This window comes from Pholis gunnellus, assembly GCF_910591455.1.
Source record: "Pholis gunnellus genome assembly, chromosome: 2".
NCBI lineage: Eukaryota > Metazoa > Chordata > Actinopteri > Perciformes > Pholidae > Pholis > Pholis gunnellus.
In genome coordinates this window covers 24392463-24413416 of record NC_136536.1, presented here as the reverse complement: position 1 = coordinate 24413416, position 20954 = coordinate 24392463, and the positions used below count along the sequence as shown (strand labels likewise).

The 20954-nt window shown below is 41.9% G+C and overlaps 2 protein-coding genes across 2 annotated transcripts; one reads left to right on the top strand and one right to left on the bottom strand.

The window, feature by feature from the left end:
* Positions 1 to 936: 936 nt before the first annotated feature.
* Positions 937 to 16467, top strand: LOC306702157 (histone-lysine N-methyltransferase SUV39H1-like). Its single transcript, XM_079167701.1, has 5 exons — positions 937 to 1220; positions 9799 to 10458; positions 13239 to 13385; positions 13774 to 13903; positions 15155 to 16467. Exons 1-5 carry the CDS (start codon positions 1095 to 1097, stop codon positions 15286 to 15288), a joined length of 1197 nt encoding a protein of 398 aa, XP_079023827.1. The 5' UTR covers positions 937 to 1094; the 3' UTR covers positions 15289 to 16467.
* LOC306707380 (putative G-protein coupled receptor 160) lies at positions 4763 to 5854 on the bottom strand (the record flags this gene model as incomplete). Its single annotated transcript, XM_079174813.1, has 1 exon — positions 4763 to 5854. One exon carries the CDS (start codon positions 5852 to 5854, stop codon positions 4763 to 4765), a length of 1092 nt encoding a protein of 363 aa, XP_079030939.1.
* Positions 16468 to 20954: the final 4487 nt, after the last annotated feature.

Here is a 20954-nt window from a genome sequence, read left to right as displayed (position 1 = left end):
CTGACTTTTCTTCTGTTGTGAGGAAGGAGAACTGTGCTATGCTGTATAGTTACGTCTACAATGTGTATGTAGCCCGCCCAAGAACGCCCCATGTTTCCGCTTATCAACAAACAACTGCAGGCAGAACGTCGTAACTTCCGAGGTTCGTAATGTCTTGGTGAATTCAACTAGCGTTAGCTCCGTAAGAAATCTCTTTCGGCCGACCACATCTGAACCAGACTACATCTGAACCAATGAGAGGGCTGATATTTGATGTTCCTCCAATCAGCAGCCGCTACAGGCTACTCTGTAGCAGGATCCTCCCCACCAATGTAGTTTATCCTATTTTGGCGGCTGTGTGGAAAACATGGCGGAAAATTTGAAAGGTAACTCATAAGGACTACATATGATTTTATATTCCATTATACGTTTGTTTACTTTTGTTATTTGGTAATGTATGAGCGTAAACCTTTTAAAGACCCCAAATATGCTCGCTCTTCTGCCTTGGACTTCACGTAACATGAACGAGAGCGGTGGAATTGTACAATAGGTGACTCCAAGAAGCCAAGTTATTGTCCGAAGTACACGCTGTTTAACGCATCCTCTTTAGTGGGGACATTCTACGCTTGTGAATTCAGATCAACTTTGAATAAGCGTGGAAATAATAACGTTACTTAATAACGGAATTAGTTAGTTTGGCGCATACATTTTAGGGACAGGCTGGCTGGTTTGCGGGCTAAACTGTTAAGTTCCACGCGCCATGCAGCGCCACGTACATGTACATGTTTGAATGGTATTCATGTGTAATGGGCAAATATCGGCATCGGCTGCGACTCTCGGTATCATCCTCTAACGTTACTGCCGTGTTTGGCGGTAAAACGCGGAGTTATCAGATTGAAAATGAGATTTGATTGACGCTCTTCATTGTTGTTATATGTAGGCCGAATTAACCATGCATCCAGACAATGTAAATAGCCATGTGAGATTGCTTTGCAGCTCCAGCAATGAGCAGTGACATTTTAAACCGACTGACTTGTAAGTGGAGTTTGGTGTAGCCGCAGTGCACTGTACTGTTAAAGGGAGTTGCTGTGTCAGATTGCAGCGTGCCGTGGAAGATGTCCTGGGATGAGCTGGAAGCGCTGTGTCGCAGAGAGACGCTCCACTGTCAGCAGCTCGGAGTGAAGAGAGCCAACGTCAACGAGTTTGATGTGGAATTCCTCTGCGACTACAAGAGGACGAAGGTAATAACACGTGACTGTTTACTACCCATCAGCAGCTCATCTATGGTACATGGCCTGTGGTAAGAAGTATGCATTACGTAACCCGTACACGTTACATTGACTTATCTTCTGGACACTGTCTGAAGTCTCCAGGCCACAAGTATTCCTTTCTTTAAAGTTGTTGTACAGTTGAATCAGCTCAAGATAATAACATAAATGTAGCCAGCGGTTATTACACTATTGTTACAGCTAGGGCTGCAACAACGAATCGATAAAATCGATAAAAATCGATTATCAAAAGAGTTGGCAACGAATTTCATTATCGATTCGTTGTGTCGCGCGATTATTACGCCACTCAATAAGTCGCGGAGATGTTTGAGTGTTCACAGCAGCTCGGAATAACGGAACAGGACTCCGGTTCTGTAGCTGACGCTGACCGGCGTATAAACGTTGCCGTGACAACACCGGAAGTTGATTTACGCGATTTGTATTATTTTTAGTTTATTTCTGCAATTATAATAATTACATTTACTGCCATTTTGGGTACCTTGTGTTTAACTCGTAACCGTGCCGTTGTTTTACTTATGATAGACGAGCTTTTGTTTTTGTAACGTGACCATTAAACCGGAAGTTAAGCGGAGCTCAGAAAGATGAGAAATGGCGGGAGAAAACAGCGAACTTTTTCTTCCCCGTGTTATTCTACTGCTGGTCTACCAGAACACGGTGACGTGTATTCAGTTCACTCATTAAAGTGCTGTTATACTTGTAGGTGATGAGAGACAAGAGTATTTGTTTCTTTGTTGTTTGTACATGAAGCTGTTTTGTGTCTCTAGTTTTCCCGGTGTTCCATGAGAGGACAATAATAAACGTGAACATCAGGAATAAGCGTGGACTCTTTTATGACCAGTGTGGCTACAGGTTCTATTTTGTGGGTTTTTCTCTGAACTGGGTCAATGATTAAGAGGGACGGCCGGGGGAACCTCACCCGGCCCGGACACGGAAAGGATTGACAGATTGATGCTCTTTCTCCATGCTGTGGGTGGTGGTGCATGGCCGTTCTTAGTCGGTGGAGCGATTTGTCTGGTTAATTCCGATAACGAACGAGACTCCGGCATGCTAACTAGTTACGTGGCCCCGTGCGGTCGGCGTCCAGCTTCTCAGAGGGACGAGTGGCGTTCAGCGCACGAGATTAAGCAATAACAGGTCTGTGATGCCCTTAGATGTCCGGGGCTGCACGCGCGCCACACTGAGTGGATCAGCGTGTGTCTACCCTTGGCCGAGAGGCGTGGGTAACCCGCTGAACCCCACTCCTGATATTAGTCCATTTATTTTTTTCAATTATTACTTTAACAGCTCAGGGATGTTCGAGCAACCTGTTTGTGCACTTTCTGAAGATTTTTTACACTGTGAATTTGTTGTTTTGTCAGTTCTGTTTTTGAAAAAAGGGTTAGAAACTAATGCTTTTTTTTTTTAATCCGATTCATCGATTAATCGAACAAATAATCGACAGATTAATCGATTATTAAAATAATCGTTAGTTGCAGCCCTAGTTACAGCAGTAACCACTGTATAATTCAGAAGTTCCTACACACTCACAATCAACCGTAATTGGCCAATTCAAACTGAAAGTGTTTCCTTCATTTTCACAGTGGATGCATGTGTGCAGGAGGTAAAGATGTGTGTGTGTGTGTGTGTGTGTGTGTGTGTGTGTGTGTGTGTGTGTGTGTGTCAGCACAGTCATGCGTTCACTGAGCAATTTTGTTCCAAAAACTAAATCAGAATCTCACACTGTGAAATATGCACAGTATTAACAGATTCTGTTCTATTTGATAAAGTGTCAGATCTCTATCAGTGAATTGACGTGGTTGATAAAAATGTGAATCAGGTGTTGAATATCAGGAACACACCTGACGTATTGTCACAGTGTTACAGCAGCTGACGGAGAGACCACCTGTTGCTCTGTGCTTGTGGAATAATTGGTGGCTTTCACAAATACTACAAATATTATCGACACTACTTACAGTCATTTTAGCAGACGCTTTTATCCTAAGCGGGCACAGCAGCGGGAGCAATTTTTGGGGTTAAGTGTAGGGCTGCAACTAACGATTATTTTAATAATCGATTAATTTAATTAATTTAAAAAATCATATCATAAAGTACAAACATAAACTAATATATGTCTGAAAAGGAGTATGACATACACCATAACTCTGACATTTAACTAAACATTTATCATATAAACCTTTGTGACTAGAAGCCTATATTCCTTTTTTAAATTTAAATTCCAACCTTGGTAATAAAGTACTATTTTAGACTTCTAAAATAAGAGAATCCTGTGAATGATGTCGCTCAGTGATACCGGTTTATTGGAGATATGATGATTCATGAAATGATAATTCTTCTTGTGGTCTGTTAGATGGGAGCTGACCTGACGATACATCACCAGGGCTATACAGAGTTTACTTTGTTAAACAACGCAAGAAGAAAAACTCGACTAAGATATTCTGCTAACTGGTACAATTCAGAATCAGAACCGTTTATTTGCCAAAGTATGTTGCACATACAAGGAATTTGACATGGTGGATGGTGCATTACATTACACAATGAGCACAGTGCAAAATACAAGTCATGATTTAAAAACTGATAGAGATCTGGATTTGTTTTGCAAAGTTTTCCATTTGTAAAATCAGTGTGAATGTATCTTTTCCGATCCAGTATGTCCCAGTTAGATGTGATGTGACGGACAGTAGGAACGTTTTGCGACAGAGAAACGACACTGATGGAATATCAACATAAGCAAATGTCACCACAATTGTCATCAGATCAACTTGCTTAAAACCTGTGAGAATAGCACAGGTTTGCTTATGCAGTGATTTGGGATCATGTGGAACAACCAAAACTGTTGCAACTGACAGAAAGTGTTCATGTAGGATCCCATTGCTATTAGTAAGAGCTGAATGAGGAAATAAGTCTTCAAGGCCTTTTAATACAGTCCTTAAATCCAAGTGACTAAACACAGTAGTGAAATAGACCCATACAGTATTTTAAATTATGACTAAGTGGGAAATCTCATCACAAGGTCGTCTAGATTTGGATCGTTATATCACACATCATCATAAAAGTCAAGAAGAAATGTTGAACCTCCTAAAATAGATTGATAAACATGACATTTGTAATTTTATGTTTTTAAAGAAAAAGTAGAAAGAATACATGGTTCAGTGAAATAAAATGAAAACTGGGATTTTGGATATTTTATTCAGAAACATTTATACCTGTTTAAGAGAAAATTAGATATAATTCAGCATAGCATTTCCCTCAAGTCTAAAAGTATCTTTAAAAAGTCCTTCATGACAAACGCATACAAAAGAATGTAGAAAAATGATGGAGATTTTTTTAAATATTTACAAAAGTTTAGCTTAATGATCCGAGCTTTCAGCAAAACCTGAACCCCCCCCAACTCAAATAATTATATTTTAAAGTCCAGTCACAGACTCTTGTCAACGGCAACATTTTGCTGTTTGATTATCATCATCATCATCATGGTTCTCACTTGCTATTGGCTGTCAGGTCTGCCGTGTAACAGGTTCATTGTTGACCTCTTTCTCTATGACACATAGAGGAGGGTGTGTCTTCTCTTTGGACGGGTTTGACACAGCTGCAGGGAATGGCTGCTGTTGTGTTCCTTTGCTCAAATGCCAGTAACTGGGCCACGGGCACAAGTTTTCTGGGAGGCTGTACGGTCCTTGTTTGTTGCCGTTTGCCCAGAACATCACGCCCGTCAGGAAACTGTTGGTGCACTCCAACCACAGAAGGTTAAGAGTGATGTAGGCAGGTACTCTAAAGCTGAGCGATATGCAGACCGCAGACATCGCGAGATAAGGCATCCAAGTTAGACTAAAGCCCAGTATTAGGCTGAACCACAGAGGCGGGCGCAGATAGACGGTCTCCTCCGGTGGATTCTCCTCGATGCCTTTTGTCTCCGTGCAGTTAGTTGAGGTGAACAACAAGTCGCTGCTCTGGTTCTCTCGTTCTTCCCTCGCTTCAGATATCCTGTTGGCCTCGCCCACCCACTTAGGAATCATTGAGCAAAAGGGCAGCATTGTACAACCCACCGCTGAGAAAAGCCCCAAAATGAAGTAGTTAATAAGTGTAGACTCCCGTACTTCACACACTAGAACTGATAGCCCTTCCTGATAATCCAGTTTCATCGAATCCGATTTGACAGAACCAAAGGAGTAAATAATAGCTAGGATCCACACCAGCAATGTCAAGGCGGTGTTCCTTAGGCATTTGGAGAAGGCGCTCTGTTTGCCGAGGTAGGTACCTTCTAAACAGCAGTCCAATAAACCCAGGCACATCAAGGGCAGCGGCAGTGTTTCATATGTCGCAGAGGCATTGGCCAAGATGAGGCAGATGGACACGAGATACCTTTCAGGTCCAAGAAATAACACGCTTGAGAAAAGAAGCACCATCACAGAGTCAGCCACAACGATGGACAGACTGCACATGCCTAAAAAGGAGGTGGACAGTTTCCGGCCGCTGAAGGAGAGGACCACTAGGTCCAGTACCATCTTCATGAGCATAATTCCCAGATACATGTCAGTGTTGTCTGTATGACGGCCAGACACATCCGTTTTTGCTATGATGCCCAGCATTTTGACAGTATTGCTTGTTTTCTGATGCGTTAACAATTCATGCAGCATTTGAGCAATCAGTGCTCAGGTCAGTACGGAGAGGCTCCAGGAAAGGCTGGAGGACAAGAGTATATTGGTTAGGAACTGTGGCTGTGCAAATGATTACTGATTAGAGAAACATGTGGCTGCATGAGTCCAGTCCACAACATGAAATAGCGAGAGATGCCCCCCCCCCCCAGATCCTGACACATCTCATAATCAATTTAGATGACAGCCTTTATAATAGTGTGGAGTGCAGTGCACTAGTATAACTTTTTTTTTGCCAGATATGGTGTAATTCTGACTTATTCGTCATGTTTATTGTCACACTTTGTGTAGTTGAATGAGGCGTGGCCAACGTAGAGCAGTTGTCAGAAATGTCCCTTCATATTCATATAAACAGTAACCATGCTGGGATCGATGACTCCAGTTTCACTCACTGTCTATACGTTACACTGGCAATTATGAAACACAAAGTAAAAGTAGAATTCATTTTGTTATCATTGCAGTGTTGAGAGACACACTTTGGTTCTCATATGTTGTCACTTCCACATCCTGCAGCAATGGTATTTGTTCTTTCCAGCATTGTTAAACCGGAGAAGCAATTTCTGCCATTTGAAGTGCGTAGCTTACAAAGTAAAAATGATATAATAATGAAACAAAGACTGACGCTAAGCCATATGTACCTCTGTGCTCAGGGTTCTCCTAGTCCAGTGAGTTTCAGTGGCGATCCAGTCAGAGGCCCTGCATGCTCTCACCAAGACTCGTCTGAATATGACTGTTGTGAGGTGAAGCGGTTCATTTGAGACGGCTATTTATGGCTCCACCTTCCCATTGTGAATGCGGAAAACTAAAGGCACACACCTGTGTCTTGATGGAAGGCTGCCTATTTTCTATGTAACCTCTGGCTACAGTGTTAGTTATGTAAAATAGGGCTGCAACTAACGATTATTTTAATAATCGATTAATCTGTCAATTATTTTTTCGATTAATCGATGAATCGGATAAAAAAAGAAAAAACAAAAAAGCATTAATTTCCAACCCTTTATTCAAAAACAGAACTGACCGTGCAAATTCACAGTGCGAACAATCTTCAGAAAGTGCACAAACAGGCTGCTCGAACATCGTTTGTCAAACTCTGACAGACACTTGTCAATCTGCTCTGTGTAGTTGCACTCTCAAGTTGCGCACACGACTTCCGTTGCGTCTCCAGCTCTGGCGCGAGGTTTTGGAAGTTCCCCAAATCATGGCGCTGCAGCTTTAGCTTATTTAGTAGAAATACATTGGAAGGCTAACTAATTAGCTCGCAGAGTTTTGCAGCAGCTCGCGCGGTTGACCGCGCATACGTGGTGACCTGTGTGTTAGAAAAGACGTGATCTCAGACTGGCTGCACTGTACATCAATCAAGTGGCAAATGCCATGAGGACATCACATTTACTTTGAATGGCATGCGATCTACCGGCACTACCATTGACGTATTGGGCACCCCTGCTCTAAGAAGTTGGACGCCGACGAGACGGGGCCGCGTAACTAGTTAGCATGCCGGAGTCTCGTTCGTTATCGGAATGAACCAGACAAATCGCTCCACCAACTAAGAACGGCCATGCACCACCACCCACAGAATGGAGAAAGAGCATCAATCTGTCAATCCTTTCCATGTCCGGGCCGGGTGAGGTTTCTCCCGGCCGTCCCTCGTAATCATGGCCCCAGTTCAGAGAAAAACCCACAAAATAAAACCGGAGTCCTATTCCATTATTCCTAGCTGCGGCCTGCTTTGAACACTCAAACATCTCCACGTAATAATCGCGCAACATGAAATTCGTTGCCAACTCTTTTAATAATCGATTTTTATCGATTCGTTGTTGCAGCCCTAGTTAAGTGTCTTGCACAAGGACACATCGACATGCGACTAGCGGAGCCGGGGATCGAACCGCCAACCCTCTGATTGAAGGACGGCCCGGCTCTCTACTTAGCCACAGTCGCCCCTCATGAAAATGAACATAAAAAGATGCCTTGTTAATCACCCATTGCATTATAAAACATATAACCAGGGAGTCTCAGTTTGAGTGGTCTGCATTGAAACGTGGAGCGCAAGACAATATAGTCAGCTAAGTCCACCATGACAGCACAATTGTAATACTTTCCCACAATCATTATTTTTCTTTAACAACAAACAAGATTTTTGAACCTGTTGCAAACCCAGAATATGTACTTTTAAATATTGTGTTTTTCTGACATAATAATTGTTCATAATAATAGGGTTAATATAGTGTGAGACAATATAAATTAGCCTATGGTAAATGAACTTGCATTTGTGTTTTACCTTTCTATTCTTCCCACCATTCAAAGCGCTGTACACACACATTCATACACTGATGACCAATGCATGCAAAGCCTGCCCATCAGAATCTAAAGGAAATGCTCATTCACACACTCAGTCAGCGATGACACTGTCTTCAGGAGCAATTTGTGGTTCAGTGTCTTGCCCAAGGACACTTCAGTATGCAGACTGGAGGAGCCGGAATCAAAACCCTTCTCGCCCCTTCAGGTGTCCCCAATGGGACCATATCATCGGCGAAAGACAAATATTGTTTGATTCTGATTGTATTGTTTGCGAATTACACTTGTGATTATTATCATAGATTTGTTGTGGGATCGTTTAGTGTTGTATGAGGCCGATCAGTGAACGACATCTCTGGTCTCGCACAATGTACGTCACCAACATGGCCGTTACCTTGGCTTGCTAGCTAGTTAGCTAACTTAACTATATCCATGCACGAATGAAACGTGACCTCACCTAATGTGTTTTATCCAGCGACTCTTTTTATCTCCCTGGAAGCAAAAGATCGAGCAAGACTCGTTGTTTGTGTGTACATACTGGTATGAAACACACAGGCACAGTAGCCAGAGACGTCACGTATGCAGCTTTTTTGGGTGTGGTCTCTGTAATTGTGTATTTTCACAGTCTTATACTTCAACAGTTTTGATGTGCAAAGATTGTCTTTCTGAGTAACTTCTCTTCCCCTCTCTCAGTTGCTCTCTCTCTCTCTCCAGTCCGCTTGTCTCTGTCTCTCAGACCTCAGTCCTGACTGGTGCTACACTTCAGGTGGTTGATTAACGCATATATTTGTCGGGCAGTGTGGATTAGCTCTCTTAACGGGTCAGGTGATTGTGGGTAATAAGATCCCCTGACCCATGCATCACTATGCAGTTTTTTGGTTCCAGCTGCATTATTTTGAAACACTTGGCACTGAAACAGGAAGCTGTTCCTATTTCAGTCTGCTTCCAGTTTGTTTCACCAAAGACTGCTGATTTCTTCTCTTTGTATTCAAATGTTGCTCAGAGGATCTTTGTCTCTTTCTGCCTTTTAAATTGTCGGTCTAGTTGAACCATTGTACAACGTTTTGTTCTCCATTCTATTACACAACATGCCATCTATTAGTAAAGCTAGCTAAACGCATAAAAGACCATTTAAACAGACATCTGACTGGAACCAATCACGCTTTGTAGAAGGAGATCACAAAGTGGCATTCAAATGTGAACACTTTTCAGTGTCGTGTCACACAGTGCAGATCAGAAAGTGCTTTATCTGGAGGAGATAAGTGCATTGAGGGTTAAGGCCACACCATATACACGTTTGAAATGGGTAAGCCTTCACCCTCACAGAGGGCTGACAGGCAGAACTGAATTAACAATGCACTTGAGAGGCCTGGGATGGAATTCATTAGATAGTGAATACCAAAGATTTTGTCTGATAGGAATAGTTTGAATCATTGTAGTCATATCTTAAGCATGGCATGCTGGTTTAGGGCTGTGAGTTGTCAGACCACTAACAACTGTTGTCTGTGCAGATATAAAGAAGGATGCATACAATAGAATTGAGAATGAATACAATATTTGCCCTTAATTGAAGTGGTGTGTTTCAGGAGGAGGAGTTCTACCTGGTAAAGTGGAAGGGCTTCCCAGAGTCCGAGAACACCTGGGAACCCAAGAGGAACCTCAAATGCCCCAAACTGATGAAGCAGTTCCACTTTGACCTGGATCAGGAGCTGAGGCGCCACAAGAGACGCTGCACCCCTAAAAAACTGGATAAGGAAGTTGCCTCATTCCTCGTCCAAAAAGCCAAAGTTCGTAAGCATCTGCAGCACTGGGAGGCCCATTTGAACCAGACACGCAACCACCCAGGTCGCATTTATGTCATGAACGAAGTGGACCTTGAGGGCCCCCCAAAAAACTTCACATACATCAACAACTACAAAGTAGGCCAGGGCATTGTATTGGATGAGATGGCTGTGGGCTGTGAGTGTAAGAACTGTTTGGCGGAGCCCATAAATGGCTGCTGCCCTGGGGCCTCCCTGCACCGCATGGCCTACAATGACAGGGGGCAGGTCCGGGTCCGGCCGGGACAGCCCATATACGAGTGTAACTCCCGATGCAGCTGTAGACCCGACTGTCCTAACAGAGTGGTGCAGAAGGGCATCCAGTTCGACCTGTGCATCTTTAAGACGGAGAACGGCCGGGGATGGGGCGTCCGCACGCTGCAGCACATCAAGAAGAACACGTTCATCATGGAGTACGTGGGAGAGGTAGGACCTGATCAGAAACAGGTTTTCCTTCATTCTGTTCTGTCATCTTTCACTGTTTGACTTAACACAGCTTACTCATCTAAAGACCACAGAATGACATTTATGTCCCCACAACAGCCATCTGCTGACACAGTGTCATGTTAAAGTAGTAGTAGTATGACCACTATATGTCCAAAGCCAATCCTCTTTTATAGATGGATTGCTATTGGCAATAACTGTATATAACTGTACTGTAGCCCTTCTTTTGTTTGCTTCTGGTATGTCAAAGCATCATCAACCTTGTCCATGTACTTGACGACATAAAACATCATGGCTTGGGGTGTTACAAGAGAAGGTAGGACACAAAATGAAAAAAGTAGTATGAACGAACAGAGTTACAGTAAATGGTTAAACCCCACTGCTGGAAAATCCAAACAGTATGCAAAGAACAAACGCTATGGAGCTGAGGAGCTGCTGGCTAGTCTCCCTCGCTCATGCTATTAGATCAGGAGGATGAATTAACAATCACATGCTTTGTTTTCACATCCAAACACACACCTGCTACTATTGCACTGCTAGCTACCCGCTAGCCAACGTCAAGATGAGTCATCAAAGAGCTTTTAGTTTTACAGATTAATCGCATGGATTTTTTGCGATTAATCGCATTGTTATGGCAAAGTTCAATAATTAATTCAAAGGTAGTGTATTGTGCACTTTTATTTTAAAAGTACTGCTACATGAACAAAAGTGCAATAACATTTGGTTTGCAAACACTTTAAACAAATAAGGTTCTTGTTAACAGCAGTATTCCCTTTACACAGTAGCAGTTATATCTCTTCACTATCTGTGCTCAGTGTGTGACGTCATGTGAAACGTTCCACTGCTGTGCAACAGGAATACAATGTTTCAGCACGTTTCATCTAAATGTGTCTTCTGTCTTCAGTCAGAGCATGTGAATGCAGCTCTACTGTTCATCACTATAATGCTGTAACTCAGAGGTGATGATGGTTACCCAGCGATCAAAGAATAAAGACATTTTACGCACAATGTAGGTGTATTTTCCCTTTAACTCACGAGATGCAGGTAGCATGTTTTATACTTAATGTGAATTTAATTCATACTTTGTTGGCATCTTATTCTGAAAACCGGATGTTCCTCTGAAGAAACGGATGTTGTCTCACGTTAAATCTTTCTGCTAACTTTCAAAGTCCTTCGCTCGCTCCCGATCTGTGCCGTTTGAATGCGTTTACCGTGAATTTCAGCATATAGGTCACTAACGTGTAAGTGTCTGCTGAGTTGACCACGGAGACCTGAGTGTCTGCTAACTTTACCACAGCGATGTCCAGTAGTCTCCATTCCTCCACCGCTGCCAGTGAGCAACGGACTTTCAAAATAAGAACAGCCACACTTTTGACCGTTTACCTTTCGGCATTTTCTCTGTTAAAAGGTTGATGGCTAGCTAGCTGCTGTAGCTATACAAACGGTAGCTATCGTTACCCGCTGCCAGGACGAAGTCATCAGAGTATTGTAAAAAAAGTATTTCAATCGGTTCAGGCACCGAAAGGAAGCACCGAAATCTGCGTTGATTTTCGGTCCGGTAGGTACCGGTGTTACGTGCCTACTGGTTTTTGAACCTACTGGTTTCCCTTCCGTGTGTGTGTTGTGTTCGCTTAAAAGCAGCAGCTGTTTTCTGCCTCTGTCGCCTGATTCGTCACACATTCACAAACATATTGCTGGAGATCTATATATCACATCTTATATCAATTGCGGGGATTACGATTGTATAAGTGAGCACTACATCACAGCCACGTATGAAGAAATACATTGAAGAAAATATATTTATGGAAAGATCGCAACAACCTGGTTTCGAAACCTGTCCAGCAAAATAATAAAACTCCCGATGGCGGTCGCGCTACGCACTCCGCCACCTCCACTTTTTTACTTCAAAGGTATTCATTTACTTATTCATTAAGTCACACCTTGTCAATACCCAGGAAACGTTTTGGTTTAAGGTGAACTGAAACAACTGGTTACCTGGGGGCGTATCTTCGAACACTTCCAAATCTTTTTATCAACGCTTTTTCGCGAGGCTTTGCCCAGACACCACCCACGCATTTTGACAAAAACAAATGTACTTTTGTGACGATTATACAGTGACGTTATAGTGAAATACAGTGGCTCCCATTCCGACGGGGTTAGTTAAGCGATACATGTCGGTATCCACAGTATATTATAACAATGAAACCCCGTCGGAATGGGAGCCACTGTATTTCACTATAACGTTACAAGACACATACAATATGTAGAATGACCCTGTCAATCACTACGTCCATTTCTTCATTGTTTTGTGGATAGAACATTACTGATATTTCATTCCTCCTGTGGCTTAGTGTTCGCTAATGAGTATTTTCACAATAAAATCGTCACTGTATAATCGTCACAATACGTGGCTGTGATGTAGTGCTCACTTATACAATCGTAATCCCCGCAATTGATATAAGATGTGGTATATAGATCTCCAGCAATATGTTTGTGAATGTGTGACGAATCAGGCGACAGAGGCAGAAAACAGCTGCTGCTTTTAAGCGAACACAACACACGCACGGAAGGGAAACCAGTAGGTTTGAAAACCAGTAGGCACGTAACACCGGTGCCATATTGGCACCGGGTTTCGGTACCCAACCCTAGTGCTGAGGCCACTTTAGTTCTATACTTCTCTAGATGGATGGTTCTGAATTGTTTCAGAACATTGTTCTTTTTTTTTAACTGATATTTTTCATGTCCTGCTTCGTTTGCTTCAGATCATCACAACCGATGAAGCAGAGAGGAGGGGTCATGTGTATGACCGACAGGGCTCCACATACCTGTTTGACCTGGACTATGTGGAGGACGTGTACACGGTGGACGCAGCTCACCAAGGCAACATCTCCCACTTTGTGAACCACAGCGTGAGTGTCTTCAGACTGTCTGCTGTACTGCAGGCAGACCACACTCAGGTTCAGGTCTCTGTAACTGTGTGCATCTCAAAGCTTTAAAACGAGGCCTGTCATAATATGAGACAGTCAATATTTAATAATTAAGATAATAGAAGTCAAGTCAATGCCAGAAGTGATTATTTATATGTCGATAAATCATATTGGAGAGTATTTTACATGTGAGTCATGAGTCTCTAGCACGTTGTAGAGTAAAGGGTTAAACCTTGTTGATCGTGTAACTCTCAGTGTGTGTGCATAGCTCCTCCTTTCCTCAGCACACACACACTTTATAAATAAGCAGTTGTTTATGTTTATGAGCGTAGCATCATTTGAAAGCTCCTGACACGTGTTGTTTTTGCAGTGTAACCCTAATCTGCAGGTGTTTAATGTGTTCATCGACAACATTGATGAGAGGCTCCCAAGAATTGCTTTATTTTCAACACGGGCTATTCGGGCAGGAGAGGAGCTCACCTTTGACTACAAGATGCAAAGTAGGTGTCATTGATTGAGCAGATTTAACATTGGCATTAAAGGTACAATCTGCAGCATTGTATAGAAAATAATCCTCAGGGCCCACTAGAAGTGTGTATCTATATTTCTGTCCTTCTATTTAGCTGTTTGTGGGGTCAGAACCTTTGGGCACAGTGGGGGTGTAACCCTCAGCCAACAACAGCGCTCAAACACCTCTGAGTCTTGACACGAGTCACCCTTTAGCGTCGGTTCGAGTGTTTCATGTGCTTCAGTGTCTCTGCTGCTCTTCATCTCTAGTCACAATCTAGTCCTGTGTAATCATGTAGTCCTGTCCTGTAATCAGACACTCACATACTCACATATATGTGAGTCATCTAACAAGCAGCTGATTAGAGCCCAGTATCTGGACCGGTCAACTGAAGCTGACCAGAATATGATCCTTCCTCCACTAAACACACTGTGCTGGGAGAAGTATTCCCATCCTTTACTGCAAAAATGTAGTGGAGTAAAAAGTACAACATTCACCTCTGAGATGCAGTAGAAATCTGATTCAAATGGAAATACTCAAATCTGTAGTTCAGTACAAAATGTGTGTAAATGTACCTGTAGTTAAATTCCAACAATGGAAGGAGTGACACTGGTATTACAAATTCATGTCAGAACATGCAGTTCCCTACAGCCAACATGCTGTATTTCAACTGTTTTCATTCCACACAATGGTACAAGTTACAAGATTAGCAGGGTTTTGTTGTTTTTAGTGGAGTTTAAAGAGCAACTAAATGTACTTTTTTGAGTGTTTAGGTAAGTTATGTGTACGTCATCTAGACAAACATGGTGCACCACACTCCTGAATTACAGGGCACCATCACACTCTTAGCTGTCTGATCTCTACACAGATTGTGTTTGTAGTCAGAGTGGGCTGAGCAGTCACGCTGGAGCAGTCTTTGGTTGAATGCAGGTAAAGAGTCCGTGTGGAGAGAAGAAGAGGCCACCGGCTATCGTCTGTCTTGTAAACTGGAAACATTCCGGTCACCTCTTAACTCCAACTCCAGTCTCTCTTCTCTAAATGAATGGGACTGTAAACAATGAGCAGCGCAGGTAACAGGAAGTCTTGGCCTGGATATCAGCTGACTCCACCATAACAAATAGAGGCTTCTTCAGGCCCACAGCTGGTCTTCTCATGCTAGTCGTCTATATACATTTGTGAAGGGGTCGTGTTCAAGCAAAGTCAAGTTGCTGGCTTTTCAACTGAGCCTTCTGTTTGTTTCCAGTTGATCCAGTGGACACAGAAAGCACTAAAATGGACTCCAGTTTCAGTGTAGCAGGGCTGCCCAGCTCCCCCAGGAAGAGGACTCGAGTGGAGTGTCGGTGTGGATCGGACTCGTGTCGGAAATACCTGTTCTGACAAAGGACTGCTGGGAACGCATCACTCTCTTCTGCGTGCAGATGGACACAATTGTACAGATTTGTATATGAATTTGTAATTTCCTTTTTGTTTATGAAAGCTGAAATTCACCATTAACTTTTTAAATGTGAACATGACGAACCCTTCCTAGATGAAAACCACAATCCTTGGACAGAATGGAGAGCCTCTTGTTTCCAGTGAGCGTGTATATTAGCTCGAGAAATGTATTCTACCAGAACATGACTATTTGCCGAAGTCTTTTCATCACCGTTAAATGATCATTCCAGTTTATTCCAGATTTATGCTACCAGAGAAAACGTTATTCTCTCTCAGTGTAGTCGCTGAGATCTGGGAACACAACCACATCATCAAAGCACCACCAGCAGGTCTGAGACAAAACTGAGAAAACATCCGTCACAGTTTACAGACACCCACTTCCTGCTTCAGCTTTGACCTACTGTCCTTACTGTAGTGTGCTAGCAAGTCCAGTCCAGCCTCTAGAGAAAGACTTTTAACTAATCCGGATCAGTGTGACCTTCTGACGGCTCGTCTTCACCTCCTGGGATTCTTTTTGTGCTCACAGATCTCCGTTATTAACTTGGTGGGTGCGATGTCAGAACTAGTAGACATAATGGACAAAAGTATCAAAATGAGATCCAAGTTGTAACAGTCTGGAATGATGCATAGCTTTAATGGTCCACTTCACCCTGTGTTGATGTCCTGAACGGTTCATACCTGAGTTCCAGAATGTCAACACTGAGCTCAGAGGACATTTCATCAGTAACTCAGCTGCTCCTCTGTGTTTTGTTACTTCGATCGACTTAAATGATCAAACATGGGTCACAAGAGGCTCAGGACCAACAGGTACCACACTCTACTGAAATAAAGGGCCAGTGCTTGGTTTGCTCATACAGAACAGGCTGTTCTCGTACCATACACAATGTACAGTATATCCCCAATCGCTCCCATGACGACTGATCGAAGAGAACTCAGCAGGTAAATCTATCTGCATGGCCACCAGGGAAAAGACCAACAATGTCTTAGTGATTATGGTGAAGAGATGAGATCATAATGAGGTTTTTTATCTGTCACTCTTGTGACTGTACAGTATGTATTTTGTGGTCTTTTACAGTGTTGGTATTTAAACGCTGTGGTTGTTTGTACTTCAGTGCTTCTTTATAGGTGGAGAACAAAAACAATGTAAATAAATGGATCAAAGATAACTGATGCTTTCATGTTTTGATTGTATTTTAACTTTTTTTTTTTAATTATTTCATTTATTTATTTTCACGAGTGCTGGATATGGAGAGACCAGGGACTAAGTGTTGGTATTGAAAAAGGAAACAGCAGTGAAACAAGTGCCACAGAAACATGAAACCGGCTTTAAAAATGACATTTCTTTAGATGACGGTCTTTAGATGACATGATAGCCTTTCATCATGTTACTCTTTTCAGGGTCTGTTCTTTCTTAACATGGACAGTCGTTTTATCTTTCACTTGTCCTTGTGTTTTGGCATGGAGGGGAGGGTAAGAGAAGCTGCATATCAATCACCTTTAATGCCTGTTTCTGGTCAGTACCCATGTTTCCCTTTTTATGCCCAATTTTATATTTCAATTCCAAAGCGTACGGTCACTGTTCCAGCTCCATATGGAGAGGGCGGAGTTCATTTTCAAAGTGTGTTCCACACGTTTTACCACTAGATGGTGCTTTTGAGCTGCTATAGCTGTCGGACACGTGATACAGAACATGTTTGAGTTTCCTCCTGATACAGAACTCTGTTCTAACAACACGTTGTTCTGCTTCATATCAAGAAATACGTGAACTACTCAAACTACACTTTCTCTATAAAACAAATGATGGAAAAATAAAACGCATAAAAGTTGATGTGATGTTTTTCAGACAGGGAGAGCAGGTCCTCCATACTGGAACTAAATCATCATTCCACCAACACTTTTAAATGTGGCTCATATGAGTTTGAGTACAAACCAAGTTCCTACATTCAAGCACACTCAGTCATGTAGCTTCTGCCTCAGCCCAAAAACATGTTTCTTGTTGTTCATGAAAATGCATTGTTGGTTTCTCCACCACAATCATCTGATAGAAGCTATTTAAATAGCATCTCCAGCTCCTCCACAGTCAGTGTAAGTCCATTGGATGTTTCAAGGTGTCACATCACACATCCACATTGGCTTCCAAACTCGTTGTGAATCCTGCTGCTGCATCCAGGTGTTAAACTGAGAATAAAGGAGAGCAGAAAGAAACGTTCCCTCTGCAGCAGGATGTGAGAACAAACTGAGCACTTCAATCATTCTGCACAGTGAAGCTCAAACATCCAAACGAGGTGACAGCTTTTTTACCGGAGGAGGGCTTTCAGTTTAGAAGTCAAATGAAACATACTGAAACATACTCGTAATGTTGACATTAGTCATAAGAAGTAGCAATAATGAAAATGCAAATAGTGGCCTTCATAGAACTCTGATCTATGAAACTGTTCGAACTGCAGAGTCATACAGTTCTCCTTAGAACAGTAGCTGATGTTCCTGTTTGGTCCAAGTCACCAGCAGAACATTCTGACAATAATGAGATCATTCTCACATGATTAAAAAATAACTACATACATTTCTTTCACAACTACAAGATGAGTTTGTTAGTTTGAGGTTTATATGGGGAGGTAGATGTTTTAGATGTTTAGATGTTTTAGATTCAATTACCAGCTGCTTTGAGAACATTCCCAATTTCAAAGCAGGCGCATTTCAGTTAGAAGAGTTACAGACCTCCTAATTTACTGTTACAGTTCAATGATACCTCTCTAACCACCAGGGGCGGTTCACAGAACATGTGGACATTATAGGCTTAGTCCCTCCCCCAAGATTCTTTATGAACAAGCTCTATTTTGATGCTTTTAGAATGCATGCTGGCACCTTCTTTGGGTTGTATTTGATGTACTTTTTATGAACAGTTTGTCTCAACAGGATTTGGAAAAACTTGTCCGTGCATTCATCTTCAGTAGACTGGACTCCTGTAACGGTGTGTTTACAGGTCTCTGTAACAAGTCAATCAGAACGCTGCAGCTCGAGTCCTCAGTAAGACCAAGAAAGTGGATCACATCACTCCAGTCCTGAGGTCTTTGCACTGGCTTCCTGTCCAACAAAGAATTGACTTTAAAATGCTGCTGTTGGTTTATAAAGCACTGAATGGTTTAGGGCCAAAATACATCTCTGATCTGCTGCTACCTTATGAACCATCCCGACCCCTTAGGTGGTCTGGGACCGGTCTACTTTCTGTTCCCAGAGTCAGAACTAAACATGGTGAAGCAGCGTTCAGTTGTTCTGCTCCACATATCTGGAACAAAGTCCAGAAAGCTGCAGGTCTGCTGAGACCCTCAGCTCCTTTAAATCCAGATTGTTTGCTACCTTTAATTGAACCACATTCAAGGATATTAATCAATTTCCTGCATTTCTCTTCTGTATTTCATTTCTTACACTGCTTTTAGTGTTTTAATGACTGTTTTTAATGTTTCAATGAATGTTCTTACGTGTTTTTAAATCTCCTTTTCTTTTGCCTCATGTTTTGATGCTTTTAATGGTTTTATGTGAAGCACTTTGAATTACGTTCTTGTTGAAATGTGCGATAAAATTAAACTTGCCTTGCCTTGTCATGAATACTTTCACACAGAACGTGATCATGATCCATGACCCTAACATTTGCACCTTGAATAAGGCATCGACCAATCACGTTGTGTGAAACGGACATATTCAAATCATACACTATAATGTCAACAACACGAAGGCTCCGAAGTACGAACCAAGACAACAAACTTTATCACTCATTTCAAGCTAAATAAAGGCATTGCAGACCAGATCCACTCCTTCCATTCTTACCTTTCACAATAAACGCACTAGACATATACACTCAGTGGCGGGCCGTGCATTTTATACCTGGGCCTTCACTGCTGAAATACCACCTTATAACCACATGATGGCGCCACAGCTAGGGTTATTATTCGTTTCTTGGGCTGTAACTATATAACGTTACGTATTCGCAGTGTTGGGCCGTGCATTTTATACCTGGGCCTTCTGTGCTGTCCTACTACAGTTGAATTACCTCCTAATAACCTCATTATGATGCATCAATCCAGCAAACCTGCAGCGGATCCACGCATTCCACCACACAAGAGCACGAACCATTCAAATACTATTCATACAAACGACACGATGGACAAATGAACAGTATAACGTTACTATGTAAAAAAACAAACGCAGTTTGTGACTTACCGAAACTTAAAGAGTTTAATCCCAATACATCGTTTTAGTTCCAGTAAGAAGTCCTTCTCGATTCATGGAGCCAGTGATGACAGTCGAGCCTCCCCAGTTGTATTTCGCCGGTCTGCAGCGGCAGGTTCGCAAACATTTCTTAATGACTGTGGTCAAGTATTACAATACTTCTTAATTTCTAATCAGTCACTGACATTCTCATTGTTGTAATACTGTCTTTAGTTAGTCATAGATATTGGTTACTTTTGTGTTTATTCAGAACAAAAGACAGAAAACAATCTGGTCTGAGGTCAGTACGAAAAGAGAGTCATGAATCAGCATGGTGATTGGTCCTGTCAGAGCTGCTCCCAAAGCTTCTTGGATGAGAAAGTAGGCCAGACTGTTGTTCAGTGTGTCCTCAGTAAAAGCCAACCATCCAGCCAGGAGAGTGACTGCCTCACCTCATGTGGCAGGGATTGATTTGGATTTGCTGGATTTGTGGAGGATCAGGACTTCCTGATCTCCAAGCGAAGACACACAGGTGGTTGAGGTCAATGAAAGGTGAACAAGCCAGATAGGTTGTGTTTAGTCAACTGAAGCCACAGTGCTGGTCAGGTAGCTTGATATCACTTCATGTATAGCTCCTATTAACCTGACTGAATGATGGGCTGTGTTATATCTGCATGTATTTCATGATCAAGACAAATCAACTAAAAATATTTATAGATCGATTCATGTTTTCTTTCTTTCTTTGTTTGTTTGTTTCTTAATACAATAAGAAAGTTTGAAGTTTGGTGTTTATAATGTTTCTCTTTCCCTCTTTATACTGGCAATGTTAGCATTAAAAGAAGCAACGTATCCTCACACAACTGGTCATATAATCTCTTTTAAAAAGTAAATCCTACTAAAGTCCAGCAATTTCAGCTCGTTATAAGCATACAGTCTTTTCAAAATAAACTTCCATCTTAACAGGAAACTACATAGTTAGGTTTAGACAACACAACTACTTAGTTAGGTTTATACAACAACACTACTTAGTTAGGTTTAGACAACACAACTACTTAGTTAGGTTTATACAACAACACTACTTAGTTAGGTTTAGACAACCAAACTACTTAATTAGGTTTATACAACAACACTACTTAGTTAGGTTTAGACAACACAACTACTTAGTTAGGTTTATACAACAACACTACTTAGTTAGGTTTATACAACAACACTACTTAGTTAGGTTTAGACAACCAAACTACTTAATTAGGTTTATACAACAACACTACTTAGTTAGGTTTATACAACAAAACTACTTAATTAGGTTTATACAACAAAACTACTTAATTAGGTTTATACAACAACACTACTTAGTTAGGTTTATACAACAAAACTACTTAATTAGGTTTATACAACAAAACTAC

Coding starts and splice junctions, on each gene's coding strand:
- LOC306702157 (XM_079167701.1), top strand. CDS start 1,095: ATGTCCTGGGATGAGCTGGAAGCGCTGTGTCGCAGAGAGACGCTCCAC. Junction 10,459..13,238: donor TCATGGAGTACGTGGGAGAG/GTAGGACCTGAT, acceptor CGTTTGCTTCAG/ATCATCACAACCGATGAAGC. Junction 13,904..15,154: donor CTTTGACTACAAGATGCAAA/GTAGGTGTCATT, acceptor GTTTGTTTCCAG/TTGATCCAGTGGACACAGAA.